General features: G+C 40.6%; 1 protein-coding gene across 1 annotated transcript; it reads left to right on the forward strand.

Annotated features, from left to right (window-relative positions):
- Positions 1-723: 723 nt before the first annotated feature.
- On the forward strand, positions 724-21,961 carry LOC134195466 (host cell factor 1-like). Its single transcript, XM_062664487.1, has 14 exons — positions 724-909; positions 1,289-1,422; positions 9,262-9,631; positions 9,717-9,801; positions 9,960-10,075; positions 11,084-11,169; positions 11,223-11,285; positions 12,631-12,748; positions 13,597-14,115; positions 17,376-17,476; positions 19,967-20,105; positions 21,132-21,435; positions 21,539-21,646; positions 21,715-21,961. The coding sequence occupies exons 1-14, from the start codon at positions 753-755 to the stop codon at positions 21,755-21,757; spliced, it is 2,343 nt and encodes a 780-aa protein (XP_062520471.1). The 5' UTR covers positions 724-752; the 3' UTR covers positions 21,758-21,961.
- Positions 21,962-22,658: the final 697 nt, after the last annotated feature.

Genomic DNA, 22,658 nt, shown 5'->3' on the forward strand with positions numbered 1-22,658 from the left:
GTTATTGTAGAGATTTCATACACAGCAGGAACAGAATAACATGAATTCACACAATAATTCAATCCAAGGACGTTTTTCAGTCCTGCATTAAGTTTGAAATTATCTTTTGAAAATTTCTGCAATGTATAACTCTACAATAACGACTACATCATTACTGAACACATCTACAACTAAATGTGTGCATGTGTGTATTTGTCTAATTTTGTAATTATTATTAATTAATCAATTTAATTAATTATTTAAACATACCAAAAAGATTTCAGTGCACCAACAATCATCGCATCAGAAGAGTCAAGGGCTACTCGTATCCAATTCACTGGAAAGTCGATTAGTACCGTTTCCATAACATGCAGCAAACAACGATCCCAAACTGGGGTCCCCTTAGCTGCTGATCGAAGAGCGCGCACACACGTTCCACAGTTCATTTATTTAGAATACAACGAGAATACAAGGCGGTAACGTGTCCATTGTATCTAGAATAGCGCACGTTATTTTGCAGTACATTAATATTAACTAATGATTGTGGCATTGATATTACATGAATTCTACACATTTGATAACGCGCGCTACACTATTTGTGTCTATTGATATCAGTGCGACCGAGAACGGCGGACTGATATCAATTCGCCGCTACCGGCTTCCGGAGCTCTGTCTGGAAGCTCGAGGCAACTGTAATTAACCTCCCGGATGTGCAAAAAGCACGTGATATGCGCAGTAGCGTTGATTTTACCTCGCCCTCCCGCCTCTTCAAGATGGCGTCGTCCATCAAGTGGCGTAAGGTGGCGACATGTAGTGGTCCAGCGCCAAGACCGAGACATGGCCATCGGGCAGTTGCTATAAAGGACTTAGTAATTATTTTTGGTGGTGGGAACGAGGGAATTGTCGACGAATTACACGTTTTGAACACAGGTAAGACACTTTGACAGCGCGTTGCGTGCTTGTAGATGATCAATTTATACAAAAAATTGTTCAGTTATGATTTTTAGATGGTTTAGTTGAAGGAAATAGGTACATAATTAGCAGGTTTCTTTGTGAAAATTTTGCAACTACCCGTATTTTGAACAACCCGGATGATAGAGTTAAACCCCGTATATTAGAACTGCTTTTGAGACTTAGCTTTGCCTTGATATATGTATGGCTGTCGTTGGAAGCATTGTTTGAGCATGATGTGTTGATACAGTATGGTCTAAATGATTTGTCATCAAGTGTTTTGTTGGTTTTATTTACGTTGTGTGCTTTCATTTTTGAGCCAGAGATACTGAACTACTTGTGCTGACTTTATTTTTAGCCACTTCACAATGGTTTGCTCCCGCTGTTCGGGGTGATGTTCCTCCTGGTTGTGCTGCTTTTGGCTTTGTCTGTGATGGAGTCAGACTGCTTGTATTTGGTGGAATGGTGGAATATGGGAAGTACTCTAACGATGTAAGGATACAAGCTACATGTCTGGTACAATGTGTGCTTTTACTTTTTATTTGGTATGATATGGAACGGTGGGGTTACTGTGATAGACCCACTTGTGTCAATCAACATACTTGAAATGTCTGTTTGTTGGCGATTGTGTGTGTGTGTGTGTGTGTGTGTGTGTGTGTGTGTGTGTGTGTGTGTGTGTGTGTGTGTGTGTGCTGTAGCTCAGTTGGGTAGAGAATTATCCTATAGAGTGTACATCTGGGACCCATCAGGGTTGCAAGTTCAAGTCACAGTGATGGTGAGCTATGGCATAATTTTTGGGCAAAAAGTTACACACAAGTGTCTCTTTCAACTCAGGAGTATAAATAAGTACCTGGTCATTGACTGGGGGTGGTAAAGTCCCAGACTACGACAAAGTTTATTAGTCACTGGGGCCCCGGTGGGACTTCGGTTGCCACACCACAGTTGGCGTTGCAGTCGGTGTTCCTGCAAGAACCTTGCAAGGCTCCAGGAGATTTTTAGCACGGCCCATAGCTCCTGCGCATAGTGTACTGGAACCCAGCCATCCAGTATAACGGCAGCTTCTTATTTATTTGCTATTTGGTGTGTGTGTGTGTGTGTGTGTGTGTGTGTGTGTGTGTGTGTGTGTGTGTGTGTGTGTGTGTGCGTGCGTGCGTGTGTGTGTGTGTGTGTGTGTGTGTGTGTGTGTGTGTGGTGATGATAATCATTGCTGATGATGATTTGACAAGTGTAGAACAACTATACTGCTTACGTTGTATAGATAGATGGAGAGAGGGAGGGACGGAGGGAGGGAGGGACGGACAGACAGATGGAGGGAGAGAGGTAGGTAGGTAGGGACAGAGGGAGGGAGGGAGGGACGGACAGAGGCATGGACAGACAGAGAGAGAGGGTGACTTAGTCAGATTTTCCTTTTTTAATTAACTAGTAGGTGGGCATTTTGTTTGTGTATGACATTATGTTGATGTTTGTGCACTAATGGTTTAGTGTTGTTGGTTAGCATGTTCCCCTCTTTATACAAATGAAAGCATTACTGTAGGCCAAACTATGCTAATTGGTATGAAACACTGCTTTTGACTGGTTGATCCATGACATGTCACAGCGAAACAAATGAAGCAGAGTTTGGGGCTAGGTTTATAGGTTTACTCGCTCACCATCCCGTTCTCCGCACGGGCAGATTAGATATAGTTGTTGGTAAATTAGTGTATCATTGTATGCATTCATAAAGTATATCTCATTCACAGAATTAGCGGCCACTGACAGAATTCTCATAAAGTTAATTAATTTAACATTGTATGGAAATTTATGTTGTTGCATGAGTATCACATTCTGACAATTTATCATTATTAAGTATATCACATTCACATGCATTATTACTCCATTCTGAAAAATTATTTAGCAGACCGGACAGAATTGTCATGAAGGATTTCGTTCAGAGTTATATCTTGTTCAATGATATGAGAAATTAGCAAGGATCGAGTATCCCAATGTATGCAAATTTATTTGTTGAGTATCCCATTTAATATATTATGAAGTGTATCTGTAACCGAGTGTCCCATTTCAAAAATCTAGTTGATTGGATTATTGACTGTTACTTATCCTGTTGAAGACAGAAAATGTAACTGAGGGTCCCGTTTGTTGATTGGATGCGGGGAACAGGTGTATCAAACCTGGCATCTATTCAACATGAATCCAGTTAGGAAAAATGTATGTCCGAGCAGCAGGCACTTGTAAGTCACGTGTAGTTACGTACTCACCCATATAATCTGCTCCCTGTATATATACCAAGTCACAACTTGTCTGAATCTCACAATTTTGACCGTCTCGTTGGGCGTCGTCACTTTGAAGATGTTGCTGGCGTTGCAGAGAACAGGTATATTGAACATGGCAGGAATTCGATTCGCCTACTCGGCCAAACGAAGGATAGGCGTTTTTTCAAGAAGTGGATATACGCAAAATATCTTGTGTCTTTCAATGTCGCCCGCAATAAACGACACGCTCCGCGTGTACCGTCCGACATCAGAAACAGGCAGTTTAAATTCAGCACTGTTACAGAAATATTCGAGTGCGAGCGGAGGCGGGTTCCATCGGCAGGAAATCACGGCATTGCAGGAGAAGTCCGAAAGATGACGACAGCTTCACTTTCGACCTCTATGGATTCGGCATGCATGAGCTAAATTTGGTGGTGATCAGACTTGCCATCTTGGAGATGCTCTCCTACATACTTACATACATACATACATACATATATATATATATATATATATATATATATATATATATATATATATATATATATATATATATATATATATATATATGTATATATATATACATACATACATACAAATACACACACAGACAGACAGCTCTCCTATGTATACCCAGATATTCAATGGCTGTGCTTACCATTTGAATCTGCTCAGCTGTTGGAGCAGTTCTCGCTGGCCGGTGCATTGTTTCGATCAGTTTGCTTATGCAATTGTGTCTTCTTGCGGCTATTTGTGTTACTCTCGTGTCTAATGGTCATTTTCAAATGAACGAGAGTGAGTTGTCCGCTTCTGGGGTGGAAAATGGTCGTCTTACGTCTCGTCAATGCTCTTCAGCAAGCTGTCCCATTTGTTCTTCGGTTTTGAGAGACACTGTTTTGCTATTTCAACATATCAACGTGAGTCACATTTCCCTGCGATGTTTTCCGGATGCTGCCTTCCTCGAATCTCATGGTCGTCGCTTATGTTCGGATTGTGGCTTTGCTTGTGGCAAACGTTTTGTTTATTGTCGACGTTCTTTGGGTCCAGGCCGTCCTAGATGCCGTGGTAAGATGGTAGATGCCTGCTTGTCTCCTTGGTTACTTGACAGAATCCAACAACCTGCTGTACCAGACGCTACAGAAGTCGAGGATCTACCATCTCTTAGCTCTTCATCGGAGACTCCTGTTGTCTCTATAGACGCTGTTAATTTTGACCAACGGAGCACTGATTTTGTTCTAAAAGGCTTGGGTGCTGCTTCAATGCTTTCAGCACCTTTGTCTGATGAATCTATTATTTTCAATTCAGTGATGGAAGAGATTTGGTCTCTACCAGTTCACACTGTCTCCCACATACCAAGGTCAGTGAGGCCATTATTTGTCACAGTTCTGGCAGCTCAATTATACAATGCTGACATCCATGGTATTTGAGGTTTTGTGAGATTCTCAATGTTGGCAAAATGTGTCCATCGCTGTCCTCCTCGAGAGAAGATAAAGAAACGGGTTGTCATCTCTTCTCTACTGTCATCACGTCTACAAAGATGGCAACAAGGGGATCTGGTAGCTTTATGGCAGGAAGCCAAAATGGAATCCAATGGTGCTATACATGGCTCTCGCAAATTGTCTCTTCAAAAAAGCAACAACGCGAGAGCAACGAAGCTTGCCAGAGATGGTCGTTATGGCGATGCTACTCGGGCATTGATTTCTCATGGATGTGCATTTTTTTAAGACAAGGATGCTTTGAATGATCTACTCCAACGCCACCCACAGTCCTGTCTACCAGAAAGTTCTGCTACTACACCTCCGGCTCTGACGGTTGATACATCATGTTTTCATTGCATGCATTTCCTAGAGGTTCGAGCCCAGGATTCTCTAAGTTGAGGGCTCAACATCTGTTGGATGCAACTATGGTAACCATTGCTCCATCTTCACAGACTTGCTTGGAGAATCTTACTAAGCTTGTTAAGTCACTTTTTTCAGAAAGCTAGACAACCGTATCTCACCCTGGCTTGTGGGCGCTCCACTGACAGCCCTGCACAAGAAGTCAAGAGGTTTTCGACCTATAGAGGTAGGTGAGGTGTTGCGACGACTAACTAGTCGTGTATGTTGTTCTGCAGTTAAACCTCGCCTTTCGGAGGTCTTCTTACCATATGGTCAAGTAGGAGTCGGTACTAAAGGAGGTTTAGAAGCTGCTGTCCACACTGCTAGAACTTTTATTCAGGATCATGGTCAAGATGAGAATTTTTGTTGTCTGAAGATAGACATGAAAAATGCTTTCAATGAATGCAGTCGGTCTTCTTTTTTGCGTTGTTTGAATCAAGAATTTCCAGAGTTGCTATCTTGGGCTGAATGGTGCTATTGCTTCGCTGGTGAGCTCCGTTTTGGTAACTGTCGTTTAACCTCAACATAGGAGTCCAGCAGGCCGATCCTTTGGGCCCGCTTCTGTTTTCTTGGTCGTTTTAGAAGCTCTTGATGACTTAGGCCATATTGATGGTCTCCAGATGCAGTTGTGGTACTTAGATGATGGTACTTTGGTACACGGGATTCATTATATGTTCTTTTGAAATCGCTGTTATCAAGAGGACCTAATGTTGGCCTACATATTAACCTTGGCAAATGTGAAGCATTTTGGCCATCTGGAGACCAAGAGTTTCCAAGTTTCCCTCCTGAGATCCATCGTTTATGTGTGTCTTCCAATGGGGTCGAATTACTTGGCTCTCCCATTTTTAGGTCACATGAGTTCTTTGACAACTTCTTCAAATCTTGTATTGATAAAGTACTGGATGTACAAGATCGTTTGCCGGATCTAGGCAACCCACGAATAGCACTCCACTTGCTAAGAAGTTGTCTGAATTTAGCTAAAATTAACCATCTTTTGCGAACAGTTCCACCTGGTTCTGCGGATTCTCAACTTGGGCGTTTTGACTGTGGTCTTCGTCAAGCCCTGGGTAATATCACCCAGGCCTCTATTTCAGATGCAGCTTGGTTACAAGCTTCCCTGCCAATTCGCTGTGGCGCCTTAGGTTTACGTGAGGCCTGGATTTCATCATCAGCGGCCTTCCTCGGAAGTTGCCATATGACTCGTCAGTTCACTGATCGCCTATTACATGGTGGTACGGTCTCTTCACTACAGCCTTCAACACTTAAAATCTCTGGTGAAGAGTTGGCCAACATGTGCTTTACTGATCTATTCACAAACTCTGACAACCTGATGAATACGGTTGCCGTTCCTTCAGGACTTTCTCAAAAATCTTTTCAGGGCCAAATAGATGACGTAGTTTATGCTTCTTTGAAAAACAACAGCAGCATAAGAGATCTCGCTCGTATCAATACCATCTCATCCACTCACGCTGGAGCCTGGCTCAGGGCTGTTCCCAATGAAAAACTTGGGTTGGCATTTTCGAAACATGAGTTCATCACATCAATAAGGATCTGGCTGGGATTACCAATATTTCCACCACATCCAAATGCCCAAAGATGTGTGTGTGGTCATATCATTGATCAGTTTGGGGACCACGTCTTGAGCTGTGGAAGTGGCCCCTTGCGAACAAAACGACATGACAGTTTGAGAGATATTGTCTGGCACGCCCTCCACACCGACAATAGTGGAGTAAAGAAGGAACAGAGAATAGGTAGTTGAGATCTTCATCGACCAGGTGACATTTATCATCCTGACTTTACCAATGGAAAACCTGCTTTCTTTGACATAACTGTTAGAAATTCCCTCCAACCCAGCTACATCGTTGCCGCTGCAACCAGTGCACGTGCTGCCGCATTGGCGGGTGAAATAGAAAAAGATGCCTATCATGATGATATCATCGCTGCTGCTGGTGGAGAGTTCTTCCCTCTGGCTTTGGAAAGCCTAGGTTATTGGACACCTTCAAGCTTGAAGACTCTAAAGATTATCACTACCACCTGTAAGACAACATCCCTTTCTCAAGCCTTCCAGAACCTCATTGAACAATTATCTGTGAGAAACTCTGGTTATTTAATGCTCGTTTAGTGCACGGTTGTATGCAACTGCATTCTTCTAGTGACTCTCTTTGGGACTTGCTCACTTAGTGTATTACCAATTTATTAATTATATATAATATATATATATATATATATATAAAGCTCAAATTGTCTGTCTGTGTGTGTGTGTGTGTGTGTGTGTGTGTGTGTGTGTGTCTGTCTGTCTGTCTGTCTGTCTGTGTGTTCGTGTTTGGTGGCCACGTCTTTTGTCCGTTCACAACCGAAATTGGCACGCACAGGGGAAGGTTTGCGTAAAAAAATTAAAAAAATTATGCACCAGGTCCCCTCTCGAGGGATCAACCCCCGCGTAAAATTTCTCGATGACACAAACGCTACACATTCCAGTTTATTCGAACACATGCCCACACCAGTCCTGTGTAGACTGTATGCATTGTCATCCTTCGCAAAGCTTCGAGTAATCGAATATCTCTTGCCGACGAAACTTACTCTTCTAGCGCTTTAGTTTCTCTCCAGATTCTGATTGCATTTGCACCAAATCCAACCTCTGCGTTTTCTGCAGCAAGCGCTACACGGGGAGTGTGTCGATTTCTATCGAAACAAGCGCGAAGAGCAAGATTCGAATTCATTCAGCACATCCGGGACCTCGCAACAAAGATTGCACGTGACGTGTCCACAGACCTATCTTTCTTGCCCGTACGAAGGACGGGCCATGTATACTAGTATATATATATATATATATATATATATATAGATTATGCAGCATACTGGAAATAGATGTGAGCATATATACACGTAATTCTATGTGAGACCTACATGAACAAAGGCCTACAGTGCGTGTCTGCATTAGAGTCTTCTGGAATTTTTGACTTAGCTTGTGAAAGAAAGGTTGCACAGAGTCTGGCCTTGTTTTCTAACATTCTACGATCTGCTTTCTCATCGACTTCGTGTTCGACGTATGGTTTGTCGACTACATAAATCATGTAATGTATAACTCAGTTCTGTTAGGTGGATGCCTTTTGACAAAGTACACATACTAAAACTTAAGCTGGGCCAATGTAACGTGTTATATGCAAACTTGAGACATTGGGTTAGTGTCCTCGCCAAGATTTTGTTCAACTAGGAATGTTAATTATGTCATGTTCACAGCAAATTTTACATGTTAGAATTAATGTTCAAATAGACATTGCTGTGTCATATGCAGTCTACTGTACTACTATTTACTAGAGCTAAATGTTGTCCTTATAATCTGCAGCTGTTTACATGGCTGTCCTAGGCAAAAACTATCTTTGTGGAAGTTGGGAACGTGTCAGAACGTTCTTGTTTTCTGTAACAGCATTGTAACACACTCAGTGATGACATCATGTGGGACATCTTTTGGCGTATAAAAGTTTGTTTCTATAAAATGTCAACAAAACCCTATCAAGACCTTGTGTTGTGATGAATGCAGTCTGCCATTTATGATTATACTAAGCCTGCTGCTCTTGTGCAACATACATGTAGGTTACTCATGGTTAAGAAATTGCTAAGGGCATAAACCTTAACAGAAATTCTGCAGTTAGGCTGGCTAGCAATGTGTTTGTAACAGACTTTCTGAGTTACACCAGTCTAATCAACATGAAAGATTTGGTTCTTGGGTACACCTTTCTTCCTGTTTACTTGTCCAGGCATAGTGCACTTTCTACCACCTTGTTTTCTGGAGAGGACACTTCAGTCACGCTGTAGCAGTGTAAGCACAACATATGAAGTGGAAGTGGGCTGGTGTCGATCATATTGACTAAGAGTGTACCATCTTTACCGTACTATGAAAAAATGCGACCATTGTAAGAGAACGTTATCTTCTCATCTAGGAGCTTTCAATGTGCACAGTGCAGGAGGGTCTCTGAGGTTCTAGAATTGGACTTCATAGTCACTCTCGGGTTTGCAAATCATGAACATATATAATTGGACTAATGTGCAATGTCATTGTCTTTCAAGAAGGGCAGTTTGCCAACCATACCACCATTATTTTTATTAATCATCACTGTTCAGTTTTTGTGAGCGTATGTTATAATCTGATCTACATACTGCATCCAACTTCTGTTATTGCACAGTATAGTTTACTACTTATTTTGCAGCTATATGAATTGCTAGCAAGTCGATGGGAATGGCGGCGACTGACTCCCTTAGGGACTCCACCATGTCCTCGTCTTGGTCATTCTTTTAACCTTCTTAACCAGAAAGCGTACATTTTTGGTGGTCTGGCTAATGACAGTTCTGATCCAAAAATCAACATCCCACGTTACATGAATGATATGCACACATTGGACATTAAAGAGGGCAAGACGTTACAATGGGAGAGTCCTCGCATGCTCGGCAGTGTTCCCGCACCAAGAGAGAGTCATACTTGTGTTGGACAGCAAGGGAAAGATGGCAAGGAAGGACGGCTTATTGTTTATGGTGGAATGAATGGATGTCGACTAGGAGACTTACATGTTATGGATGCTGGTAAGACAACAGATAGAGAGATGTACACATACTCATATGTAGAGAGGTGTTACAGTGTATTAGCAACGAAGAAATTGTGTGTTAGGAACGTTTCAGTGGTCAAAGACAGAAGTGAACGGTGTTCGGCCTCTTCCTCGAAGTTTACACACAGCAGTTATGGTGAAAAACAAGTTAGTTTGATGCAAGAGAATACATACTGTAGCAACCATTGACTCAATTTTTATTAATGGTTGGGGTAGTTTTACAACCATGTGATAGATAACATAGTTGAGTCAGAGTTTGAGACAGCAGCCTTACCTATGTACAGATGTGATATATTTCTCTTCAGGATGTACGTGTTTGGTGGGTGGATACCATTGGCTACTGACTTGGACAACAAGTCACAAGTTCAAATTCACGAGAGAGAATGGAAATGTACAAACACATTAGCATGCCTTGATACAGGTAACTCAGCAATTGCTCTCGTTTGTAGTCATGCATTTTAGGTTGTGGTATATTGTATGTTTTCATGTCTGCATGTCTGCTAGCCTATCTACTTGCCTGTTTGTGTGTCTGTTTGTCTATCTCTGTTTTTATTGGTTTGTCAGTTAGTCTGTTTGTTTGCTCGTTTGTTTGTTGTTTGTTTGCTCATTTGTTTGTTGTTTTTGCTCATTGTTTGTTGTTTGTTTGTTGTTTGTTTGTCAGCCTGTATGTTGTCACAACCTTACATTAAAGATGCTGGGTGTAGTCATTATGTGTAGCTAGGCACTCACTAACCCAGCAGGTAAGCCCAGTGAGATTGTTGTCGTTAGCAATATTATGGTGAAATTATAGATATAATACATTTCTATTTATGTAGATTGTAAAACTTTTAGGATTCTATTGGTTTCGGATAGCGTGACTTGTACTAGTAATGCAACCAAATCTTGCTACCAACAGTTCTATCACCAAATTGCAGAGACTCACCAGCAACAAGACATAAATGTGTGAGAGAGAAATAGTTCTGAAGTTTGTCTATTGCTTGGCAGGCAATGGATAGTTTGGAAAAGTTCTAGTTTTGTAGTTAAATTCTTGACCTTAGTTTTTATCAACAAAATTTTGTAGATTTCTGCAGGTTTTGAAAGTTCAAATTCTGTCTGTTGGCACAGATATTGTCAGAGGAACACCAGAATTGGAACTAAGTCGCTGTCTTGTGCCTTACTGTACATGTCATATCTGAGTGAAACAATGTGCTCTATAGCATTTACTTGTACTTTCAATAGTGTATGACTCAGTCTGTAGTCTGTGTAGTATCTGTGTTGTATGGTTAGTGTCTTGTGGCTTATATCTTACTTAGTATTGTATCTATTATGTTGTGTAGTGGCTACAGATCTCATCTGTGTAGGAAATGTGTTAATTAAGCACTTTCCCTGTTGGTTTAGTCTGTTACTGCATTGTTTTCATGTTTAATTGCTTTGTATAATAATTCCATAGACACATGGATGTGGAATCACACTTCAGCAGAAGAGCATTGTGATGATAGCTCTCCTCGTGCAAGAGCAGGACACTGTGCAGTTGCTGTGAGTTCACTTTCTTTAGTCACCATGTGTATATTTTCATTGACTGTTTATAGGTTGATACTCGTGTCTATGTTTGGAGTGGCCGTGATGGATATAGGAAAGCGTGGAACAATCAGGTAATTTAATGTAGTTAGTGTGGCTAGCAGCAAGTGTTATTGTTGCTGAATTGTAACTTTTTACAATATAATCGCTATTTGCTCTCATTTGCAATGCTTGCATGTTTACTCGGCCTCACAAAACAAGCTCCAATTGATGCTGATGTAACTTGATCCACATACTACATGGCCAACTATGGCCATACCAAGAATTTTCAAAACAACGCCTAGCCAAGAGATTGCCATTGTTCTTATTTACAGCCGTTGGGCCACTCATGAGTATCAAGAGTGTGGTGTGCGATCCGACGTCACGGCCCAAAGGTGGTCGATATTCTAGGGCTGTATTAGTAATGTGCTTACTATACTACAGTGTACCGTACATATTCTACAGCGTACCTACAGGTTTGTCACCGACAGTGGTCTTACACTGTGGATTTAAGAAGGAACTTCTAAAAATGCCTGACAGGAAGCATAGGAGGGCAGTCAGGTCTGGTTGCACTCTTAAGTTCATAAAGACTCTTTTGCAGGACGTTGCAAGATGGGACTCACACTTGCCAACTCTGTGGTACTCAAGTCAATTCAGCCAATTTTTAGAGTTTCCTGCGAACTGGCTGAGCGCTTATTGAGAATGGATTTTTTCTATAAGAATCCCATTTTCAGAATTGCTGCCCTGGGAGCTGTTTCGGAAATTCCCGGTAATTGACAACCTGTGCAAGTGCATTAGATGTGCCCGTAAACGATGTATTTTTTAATTTGTTGAACAAGAAGGATTGAGGTAAGCCAATTCCTTAGTTTCATCAGTGCATATACAACCAGAGTAGTATTTTCTATTTGCTTATGCCATATTACGCTTTATCCTGAATAAACTTGGAGGAGGAGTGGCACTATTGGCCAGTATTTTCAATCTTTTTTTGCCTTATGTAGTTGACAGACATTTTTGAGCCACAGCAGTTTTAGTCATTACTGTCTTGATATTCATGTGGGTTTGAGATGCAAGTTTGTTCAGAATTACAGTTTAGCAGGGTTACATGTGAGGATTAACAGCTGCTGTTGTTGTTATGTTGTGGATATTCAATTAATTAAGATCAGCTGCTATGATGTGTTTCTTTGGCAGTTGACTAAGCAAGAGCAGAACATCTGATATGGTACATAGGGTTACATTATTTGTTAATTTGTTGCTGAATATTGCAGCTACGTTTGCTCTTATGGACTTCGTCCTTTGTTAAACTAACAGGCTATTCTTGTAGTCTTCCAGTAAGTGTGGCCATGTGTCAGATGCTGGAAGCTACATTCTATATAGAAAATTGTCTTAACCAATTGCTTAATTTGCAATTGTGAATTTTGATAACGCTGTACTGGTTTTTAGGTTTGTTGTAAAGATTTGTGGTATTTGGAGACAGAGAAACCATCAGCACCAACAAAGGTTCAACTTGTTCGAGCCAGTACTACGACTTTAGAAGTTTGCTGGTCACATGTGCCTTGTGGTGAGTGTTATGGACAGAAATCATATGCTTTAGATGAAAAGGGATTATTGCACAATAAGAAGAATGTGTTTTGACAGGTGGATAGTCTTTGAGATCTCACTGTATTGGTAGGCTTAGGGATGCTTATTTTTATTGACAATTCTGATTACCTTAGTCTTGATTAGGCGGTTAATACTGTACAACAAATGTCGCCTATTTTTCTAGGTGACTTCTTTAATTTGCAATCTCGGGTACTGCTCTTGACACAGGCAGAGAGCTACCACAAGCTTGGGTATTTATGATGAAGAATTCATCATTGTAAACAATTGTCAGCACTTGCCTGCTTTCGTAGTTGCTATGTGTAATCGTAGGAGCAACTCAACTTCTTGGATAGTGATGTGATACAGGGGGAATGAAGCAGACTGTAGGAGTGAATTAGTACAGAGGCACTATAGAAAACGTTGTAAGTGGTTACCTGAATGTTGATGTATGGGCACAAGACACTGAACAAATACTTTGGTTTAATGTTAATGTGTGGCGTACAAGTGAGCTCAGCAAAGACGAGTCTTGATTTCTTCTCATAGTGAATCATGTGTAAGTATATACGGTTGCATGTGAGGGTTAAGTAGTCTCTTGTTTTGTAGTTTTGCATATGTAGCAAACATTTTGGCTGTGTTTGGGGTTAGGGCTAGGAGGGTACTCTGATTAACAGCTCAGAATGAAATGCCCTTGCTGTGGCAAGAATTTGTTGCAGAGGGATATCAGTTGAGAGTGGTATAGATGGACAACTATGGTTCTTGGTTTTATTTTAACATAATTGCAATTTGTGTCTTGTCTGTTTAAGTCACAAATGGCTTGGTTTTTTGTAGCTGACGAGTACTTGCTCCAAGTTCAACGCTTTGAACCTATGAATCAGTCAGCTCCTGCTGCTGCAAAAGAACAACATCAAGACAAGAAAGAGGACCAGGAAAAGGCAGACGAGAAAAAGGAACCAGGAAAGACAGGCAACGTAAACGATGAGTGTTCATCAAAAGATGAGAAGGAAGATGAGAAGATGGAGGTAAACAAGCAGGACGATGAAAAGATGCAGGTAGACAAGAAGGAGGACGACAAGATGGCACTAAGCAAGGAGGATGGCATGGAAGTAGATGACAAGAAGAATGAGAATGAAGACAAGCAAAAGGAAGACGTAAAACCAGTTGATACTAACATAAAGCAGGAAGATGAAAAGAAAGAAGTTGAAAAGAAAGAAGATGAAAAGAAACAAGATGAAAAGAAAGAAGGTGAAAAGAAAGAAGTTGAAAAGAAACAAGATGAAAAGAAAGAAGATGAAAAGAAAGATGCTGAAAAGAAGGAAGCTGAAAAGAAAGAACCACAAAACAATTCAGGTGAACTTCCATTGTATAATGGTTAGATGTAATGGCGTGCTGATTGCTCACAATGAAACAAGCAAAGGTATTTTTTGTTGTCTATGTTTTGTATTCTGGAGTTGTGATTACGTTTGTTGATTTGGGTAAGTAAGTCTGATGTACAGTAGCTTTTAGTGCTGTCTGGTGCAAATTTATCTGGCTGCACCAGCCTATGTTTACACTGTGTGTGCACACTCAATTATCAGAAATGGGACAGAAGAACATGTGGATGTGTTGAAAGGGTTGTTGTGTTAAGAACCGATTGATTATGTTATTGCTGCTTAGCTTTCTAGCCTATTGACCGGTGAGCACACACACTTCACAGAGGGCATTCTGCCAAGGATGGATTGACAAATTAGAGTATTATTTCAGTACTGGGAGCTTATTTTAGTGAAGCTTATTTTGAGTGCAAATGTAAAGGGCTTTGTTACATACATGTGTCACCAAAACATGACTCATACCATAAAGGAAGCCACAGCACTGACGAATAATTAGATATAGATGCAACCAGTTTTGTGGAAATATGAACTTTACACATTAACTGTATTATAAAGAAATTGAATGAGAACTGATGGATACAGCTTTCATAAGCTGATGGATGTGGTCAAGTACAGTAACCAGGTAGAGTATTCTAAAAGTGGTCTTTGGGGATTGTAGCAGCACTGGATGACTAGAACACTTGCAATAACAGGATGTTATTGGATGTTCTTGTTTGGGGCCAGTATTTTCAGATCTTTTCGAAGAGTGCTGTTCAGTAACTATTGCCTCTTTAAGTCTTACGTTGACTCTTAACATTGAAAATGTTATTCAAGTAGAGGATATTGTCTCTTTACTGTTGGTGCCAGTGGTTTTAAATGTTTTGCTTTATATTGTTTGTGTATTTCAAAATGTCAATGTGGCAAGGGACCCTCCATGGATTTCTGCATTTTCCAAAATATAGCATGCCTATGGTTTCGCTTTGCTAGGCCCTTCCTCCCTCACCAAGAAAGTGGCAACACCTTGCAGTGCATAAAACCAGGACAGTCTTGCCATCCGTCGTCATACTGAGTTAAATGAATGGAGAGGCAGATTGCTACTAACTGTAGTCTCTTGAGCATTACTATCTTTGCTAAAAGCACTCTTTGGATGCATAAGTACCAAACAAGGCATTTTTATACTTGGAACTTTCTTTCTCGGAGGTTTTCCATCCATCAAGACAACTGTGCCTATGATGTGTTAGGAGGCAACCAACATGCTTCCTTCCTAGAAAACCATGAATATTATGTCAAACCTAATAGGCACTTAACTGTCTTTGATACTGTTGTAGTTAGTGTTGCTCTAGTTTATGCCCTTTCACTCCCATTGCTGCACAGCTTGTAACATGATTGATCAACCAAGTTCTCATCCTTGAAAGCAAAGCACTTGCATCAGCACTTGACCGCATAAACAAGCTATCGGGCAATTGTTGTTTACAGACATATAAAGATGGCACTATAGCTAGGTGGGAGTGCTTTGGAATAAAACGATCCTAATTTTAGACGGTAGATCTCAGACCCCTTTTCTTCTCAGACAAGCATGCCTGTATTTTGGCAAATGCAGAATTTATGGACTCCCTAAAATGGAATTGGAGATTTGTTGGTTTTATCTCTGCTAAATCTATTTTAAAATAGGGCATCACGGCCTCATTGCAGAGGATATTTGTTTCGCTTCTGGTATTAATCAAATAATATACAACTACATAGTAGCTGCAGTTTGTGTAGCTTGTCTTATTGATGTCTTATTAAAGAATACTGTAAATCCAGAAATTTTAGTACTCATAAATTTTAGTATTCTGCCCATGAAGTAGTTCGTACACATGTTATTTTAGTACAGGACATCGGTACTGTACTGTAGCCGGATCTATGTATAAATTTTAGCATTCATGTTATTTTAGTACAACCAGGTATCTGTACAAAAATAACTAAAATATCATGATTTGCAATACTTGCTTATTCAGTTATCTATTTGTTAGGAGGTTAATTAACTGTTGCTTGATGTAAAGTCTAGAGTGAAATCTGCCTGAGTAGAAATGAACGGCTATAATTATCTTTAGCAGAAAGTGTGCATACTTGAAAAAGAATGAAATCAGTAGTTACTTCTTTGACAACACTGAAGAGGACGGTTGAATATAGAGGAGAAACTCTGTGGAATTCATTACCTTGTAGTTTACGAACTATAGTCATTTTCGACTTTGTAAATCTGTCATTAGAGAGTATTACCCTATATAGAAAATTTTTACTTATGCAGTCGCATGTCACTTATCCGACCCCCTTGGGACCGGACCCCAGTTGGATAAGTGAACAAAATGTTGGATAACTGAAGCTGTGACGAACTCGACTATTGTTCATATTATTATACAGCATTTTTTCCACATGTACCTGGAAGACTGGCATTGCCGAAGGTTTTCCCTAGTAAAATATAATCTCTTTTACTACTACTACTACTAATGCTATGAAAGCAATCTGGTTATTGAGTTGGTTTGACAGGAATAGGACATTATTTGTTTAATGGCTAGTTTTTGAGTGATTATTGGGCTTTGGAGGAGAAATGAACAGAATAAGCAAAGGGAATTAATCACCATCAGTAATAATTATGTATAAATGCCAATTTGCAACCGTCTTCCAGTAACTTGGGATGTATTCTCTGGGTACAAATTGAGTCAATATGAACATTGATTTGGTGATTGGTTAGATTTGGAAAGCATAAGGGTAAAGAATATGAACACACACACACACACACACACACACACACACACACACACACACACACACACACACACACACACACACACACACACACACACTCTCTCTCTCACACACACACACACACACACACACACACACACACACACATACCCACATCTTGAAGCTTAGCAGATTTGTTACTTCCAAGTTGATTGGAATTTGCACTAGCAAATTTGCTTAGGACATCAATCTATTTTATGGGCTGAGAAGTGCCGTGCCGTTATTATGTAGGCTACATAAAAATATGTAGAAGTGGCAGCTTCGCTACTAGTACATCTCCCATTTCTGACAGTGATCACTTGCAGCTGACAAAATGAGGGCAAAACTGGCTCTAGTTAGATTACTGAAACCTTTGTGGTTTAATTAATAGTACAGTGTAGTAAGGTAAATGTGGTAAATGTGGAGAACTGTAATTTAATTAAGGTGTGGGTAGAAGACAGGGTCAGGAGTGTTGTGGGTCACTGTGATGTGTTCTAGTTTCACCACCTGATGATATTTGGTATGAGGTGGGGAGAAGCAAGACCAATTCATTGTCTGTGTCACAATACAGTGTTCCAATGATGGTGAAAAGCGACAAGGTAAGCAACAAAGGATGTAACAACGACTTAAGCATTGTTTTTCTTATTTGTTTGTCTGTCCGGCAATGAAGTTGCCAATGGAGCAGTTGGGTTCAATTGCCATTTATGTGTGTGTGTGTGTGTGTGTGTGTGTGTGTGTGTGTGTGTGTGTGTGTGTGTGTGTGTGTGTATAAGTTTGATAGCCGGCTAGACCAGATCACCCACGAGGCTAAACTTTGGGTAACTTGGCATGGGTAAGAACATAGGCAGGGTGGCATCAGCCTCCAGCTTTAGTCGCGTCCCCTTTTGAGGTGCAACGTAGAATGACATAGTGCTGTAGAACTACCCGTACAGGGTTTGTCATTATTTCAAGGAGACTGAATGCCCGTGATAGTCTCAATTTGAAGAACGTTACGTTACGTGGACTTCATCTCATAGCGTAATTTTGTTTCTCATAAGTCATTCATTGTTGTCCACATGCCTTTGTTACGTCACAGTGCTTTTTAGCAGTCCTATCAGACTGGGTTATCTGAGCAAGCTGTAGTTGATTTTGCTTATCTTAAACATCAAACTACGTCCATAATAAAGGAGGTGTGTCTATGTGTGTGAACGAAATTCTTCATGAGAATTCTTCAGAGATGCACTTCATAATAAATTAGAACGGGCGAATGAGATATACTCAATGAATGCATACAATGATAAATTAATTAACAACTAATAATCTAATTTGCACGTGCGGAGAACGGGCCGTAAGCTAGTAATCAATAAGGCAACACATGCCCACAGCCTGAGTTCCAGGTTAAATCAGACGCTTGCAATGCGCATGCTCCTTGTCACGTGAACACCACGTGCACGTGAACGCAGCAGCGTGACTCTGGGCGAATTCAACTACGTTTAACTGTTTTGTTAAACTCCATGTCATTTATTGCCAGACGTTTGGTGAAGATTTGACTATATGCAGACAGGCATGGGAGAGGTTTCTACCAACTACATAAGATTTGTTTGTTTATAATGCCGGTATCAAAATGGGCTATTTCTTACTACTGACATCGTGCAAACTATTGTTTGTCACATATCATGAATGTCAAGCTGATTAGACGAGAACAAAATATTAACATCTTGCAACACACTGACAAACAATTTACCATTTACATGTCTCATTATGATACATACTATGGTACTTTTAATTAAGAACTGCACTGCAACAAAAGGAGGTTCATTTATTCTTTCTTCTTCTATAAGGTCACACCAATAACATTCTTAGATTCGTTGGTGGAATCTCATGTTTTAAGCAGGAAAGCATAGTTGTTACTATGTTAGGCGAGATCTTGATGCTCAGATTTGCCTGTCCGGTTTTGATCTTCACCAAAATTAATATTAAAATTTGATATGCACATGTGCAGTAGCTCCTTGGTGCATTTGTTAAGCTTAGCATTGCTCTTCTTTAGAAAATCCTGGCCTAAAAATTTTAGTAAGTCTGGCTTTAATAATACTATGTACTACTCCAAACATGAATACCCAGTAATGTGTGTCTGACATGCAGTGCCAATCCATGAAAATTTTATCTTGTAAAGTGATGTTCTAGTCTCAGCAGGAAAGGATTACTGGTACGTAAGTCAAAGTTGGCCTTGCCGTACTGAAAATGTCAGGTTACAAGATTCCTCCTCTTGCTACCTAATCTTCCTTATCAGCAAACTGCTACTCTCACAGTATGCGAAATTCATGGACAGACTTTAGTGTGTGTGTGTGTGTGTGTGTGTGTGTGTGTGTGTGTGTGTGTGTGTGTGTGTGTGTGTGTGTGTGTTTGCACGCACGTGTGTACATGTGTGACACTTGGCCTGTGACTCCAGCAAACATTCGTAACCTGAACACATTAACATGAGATGTATTAGGACGATTCTTGGAGTGTCTAAATGGCATAAAATAACCAACAAAGAATCTGGTCACAGCAAAGAAGATCCCATAGAATTGAAAATTCAAAGACAACGACTTCAGTGATTGGGACACGTAACAACGTCAAACAACTGTCCCCAGAAACAGCTTCTATGCAGTAGACTTTTTTATCATTAACGTCCAGCTCACTGTACTCGACAACACTGGGTTGATGTAGTTTAGAAGACTTAAAATCATTGAACTCTTATTTATAGAATATCCACACAATTGCTTAGCTTGGCGATCTATTCTGCAAGACCTAAACTAATAGTGGGTATGGCTAAAATTGAGGTTCAGGTGTGTGTGTGTGTGTGTGTGTGTGTGTGTGTGTGTGTGTGTGTGTGTCTGTGTGTCTGTGTGTCTGTGTGTCTGTGTGTGTGTCTGTGTCTGTGTGTGTCTGTGTCTGTGTCTGTGTCTGTGTGTGAGCTTGTGAAGGTACAAGGTTGGATCCTGTATGCCTCCTTTCCGACTGCCACACCTTTTGTTTGTTTGTGTAGTTAGGCCTCACTGTCTACTTTGTCCAGCTTGTTTGGGGTGTATTCATTTGTTTGTTCTTCTACAGCTGTTCTTTCTTTGTAGTCTGAATCAGGTGTCAAGCAGCATGTGACAAAGCACGACCTTCAGCCTGGCACAGCGTACAAGTTTCGAGTGGCTGCAATAAATGCTGTTGGAATGGGCAAGTTTTCTGATGTCACGGCTTTCAAGACTTGCCTACCAGGTAAGCGGCTTCCACATCAGTGCTATCTGTCAATCGTGTCAGCATCAATGTGATTATGATACCATAGACCTGGAAATTTGGCGATGATAATATTTGATGAAATGGTCTAAAATGTTTTATTTGTAATTTCTGGCAAATAGTAATTTTGGCAATAGTGTTATGCAAGTTCTGTCAATGTATGATGCGTTCCTTCTTCAGTGCTGTAGGTTTGGCTTTCTGAGGCAGGTATTGCATGCATGTGGAGACAATGTAATCAACTAAGTGGAAGTCCATGAAAACCGACAAATATTGATGAATTTCAATTTTGGTGATTCACTTGTCAATCACCAAATTGTCAAATTAAAATGCATCAGCAAATTCCACGATCTACGGTATACCATTCCCATCATAATTTCTATACTAGCTTAGTAAAGATTTGAAGATAGATGACCTGCTGAAGTATGCTTTATTTCTTGTAATGTCAAATATTCTGCAGAGCCAGCTTGATCACTAACGTGTTATGATGCCAGTGGTCTATATTGACAGTAAGCTAATACACAGTAGGTTTGTTGGAGGCTGTTGCAGCAGAACACCAAACTGTCATGATGGAGGACGTTTTCCATAGCCCTAACTCTGTTACACTTACATTCTAAGATTTAACCACTCATTCACCCATTGGTGTTAGTTCTACACAAAGAAGCTACTATTTTCTTTATCTTTTCCTATCAGTTGCATGCCATCTGAAACAAGTTGTGAAAAACTACAGTTTAGCTTGGTGTCAGGAGTTTGCATGCAGGAAAGCAGCATATCCTCAGACAGTCATAATAGACTTGGAAACTTGACTGGATTTTGTCGTGAGAATAGCTGATGTGTAGTATGCTGTGTATATATATACTCTCAGCAGTCCAAAGCAACATGAAAGGATGTTGATGTCTATGTTAGTATTTGTAGATATACATTGTTGGTGTGGTCGGCTGTATGTATACATGCAATTGGTTATAGTGTGTCCTTGTGGGAATGCCATCTGTTTACTTTTTCATTATATAGGTTTTCCTGGTGCTCCATCTGCCATTCGTATCAGCAAGGCGGCTGATGGCGCTCATCTTTCGTGGGACCCTCCCACTAATGCGGCAGGCAACGTCACTGAATACTCGGTCTACCTGGCAGTCAAACCCCAACCACAGAAGAACGGGGCTGCTGCCACAACTCCAACCCAGCTGGCGTTTGTTAGAGTATACTGTGGTGCATCTCCATCATGTGTTGTCTCAACGGTCAGCTTGGGCCAAGCTCACGTTGATATGACGAGTAAACCAGCTATCATTTTCAGAATAGCTGCAAGAAATGACAAAGGGTAAGACATCGTGTAGGTGTGTGATTGAACAAGTGAATTCTAAGCTAAAGGGACACAGTTCAGATTGTTATGCTTAAATGAGATGACTTGTTGTTGGTTTTAGATATGGACCTGCAACGCAAGTCAGGTGGCTTCAAGATGCGAAGGACATTCAGGCTCGACAGCAACAGCAGCAGCAACAGCAGGCAGTCAAACGCCAAGCTGCTGAGCCGTAAGCAGTGCTCGGACGTGAGAATTTATGACAATACATGTATGACGATTTGCATTCATGTGAATTAGGGCTCAGGGCGAGGCAGCCAAGAAGATAAAAACAGAGCAGTAAAACGGACAGAATTTGGATTAACGAGATTTTCTCTACAGCTAAGTGCAATGCGACTGATATAATATCTCTGATGTGTGTGTGTGTGTGTGCATGTATGTGATAGTTAGTCATAGGTAGCTATGTGATAGCTGAGCATCTTATTCACTAAGTAGAATTTTCACTGTCAACAAGCCGTTTGTAAAATTATGTCATTCTTTGTTTAACTGTTTCGAATATTATAGGCATACACGTAAGTGGAAGGACCATCATTAGGGATCAAATAGATTGTCTCTAAACTACCTGTTGAATAGTCGAAACTTAAATATGTGAGACATTTGTATTAGTGTGGGATAACACAGCTGTCCGATTTTGATAATCTCTAAATGCTATTTTTGGGAATGGGGTGTTTGTTGTGGAGCAGGAGTACTTGTTTTATTCATTTTCACAAGTGAGCATCCGTGCATGCATATTGTCGAGTCAACATGTTGTGACAAACCTTGTAAGGGCTTGGACTGCTGTTGGAATATTTAGCAGGATGCTATCTCACTAGTCGGCATCCTGGCAGAGGTTACTGCATGGAGATTGTGTAGCACAGCTTGCAATGTAGCTGTAGCTGTAAAATAACTGTGACAAACCTGAGCTTTGATTTTCATTAGCATCAGTCATGTAGTAGATTAGGTTGCTGTGATAGTCTCTCGCTGAATGTTCCAAGAGAAACCGTAGGCCGTGGACTTTGGTTGCTACAATATGTATGATGTCTCTGGGCATGGCATCTCATCACTCAGACCAGTTCTCTTTTTTTTGCTAAAAGTTCCTATGGTAATGGTCGACTAAGTGTGATAATCAAGTACCTACTGGAGCCATAGGAGCAAATGGGCAACTGACTGTTCCAGTCATATTTAACTTAATTAGTTGAATGATA

Source organism: Corticium candelabrum, chromosome 20 (genome assembly GCF_963422355.1).
Source record: "Corticium candelabrum chromosome 20, ooCorCand1.1, whole genome shotgun sequence".
Lineage (NCBI taxonomy): Eukaryota > Metazoa > Porifera > Homoscleromorpha > Homosclerophorida > Plakinidae > Corticium > Corticium candelabrum.

What these genes read in the sequence shown, in the direction of transcription:
- LOC134195466 (XM_062664487.1), top strand. Translation starts at nt 753, where the DNA reads ATGGCGTCGTCCATCAAGTGGCGTAAGGTGGCGACATGTAGTGGTCCA. An exon ending in ATTACACGTTTTGAACACAG is followed by an intron (nt 910 to 1,288) that starts GTAAGACACTTT and finishes CTTTATTTTTAG; the next exon opens with CCACTTCACAATGGTTTGCT. An exon ending in TGATGGTGAAAAGCGACAAG is followed by an intron (nt 17,477 to 19,966) that starts GTAAGCAACAAA and finishes CTTTCTTTGTAG; the next exon opens with TCTGAATCAGGTGTCAAGCA.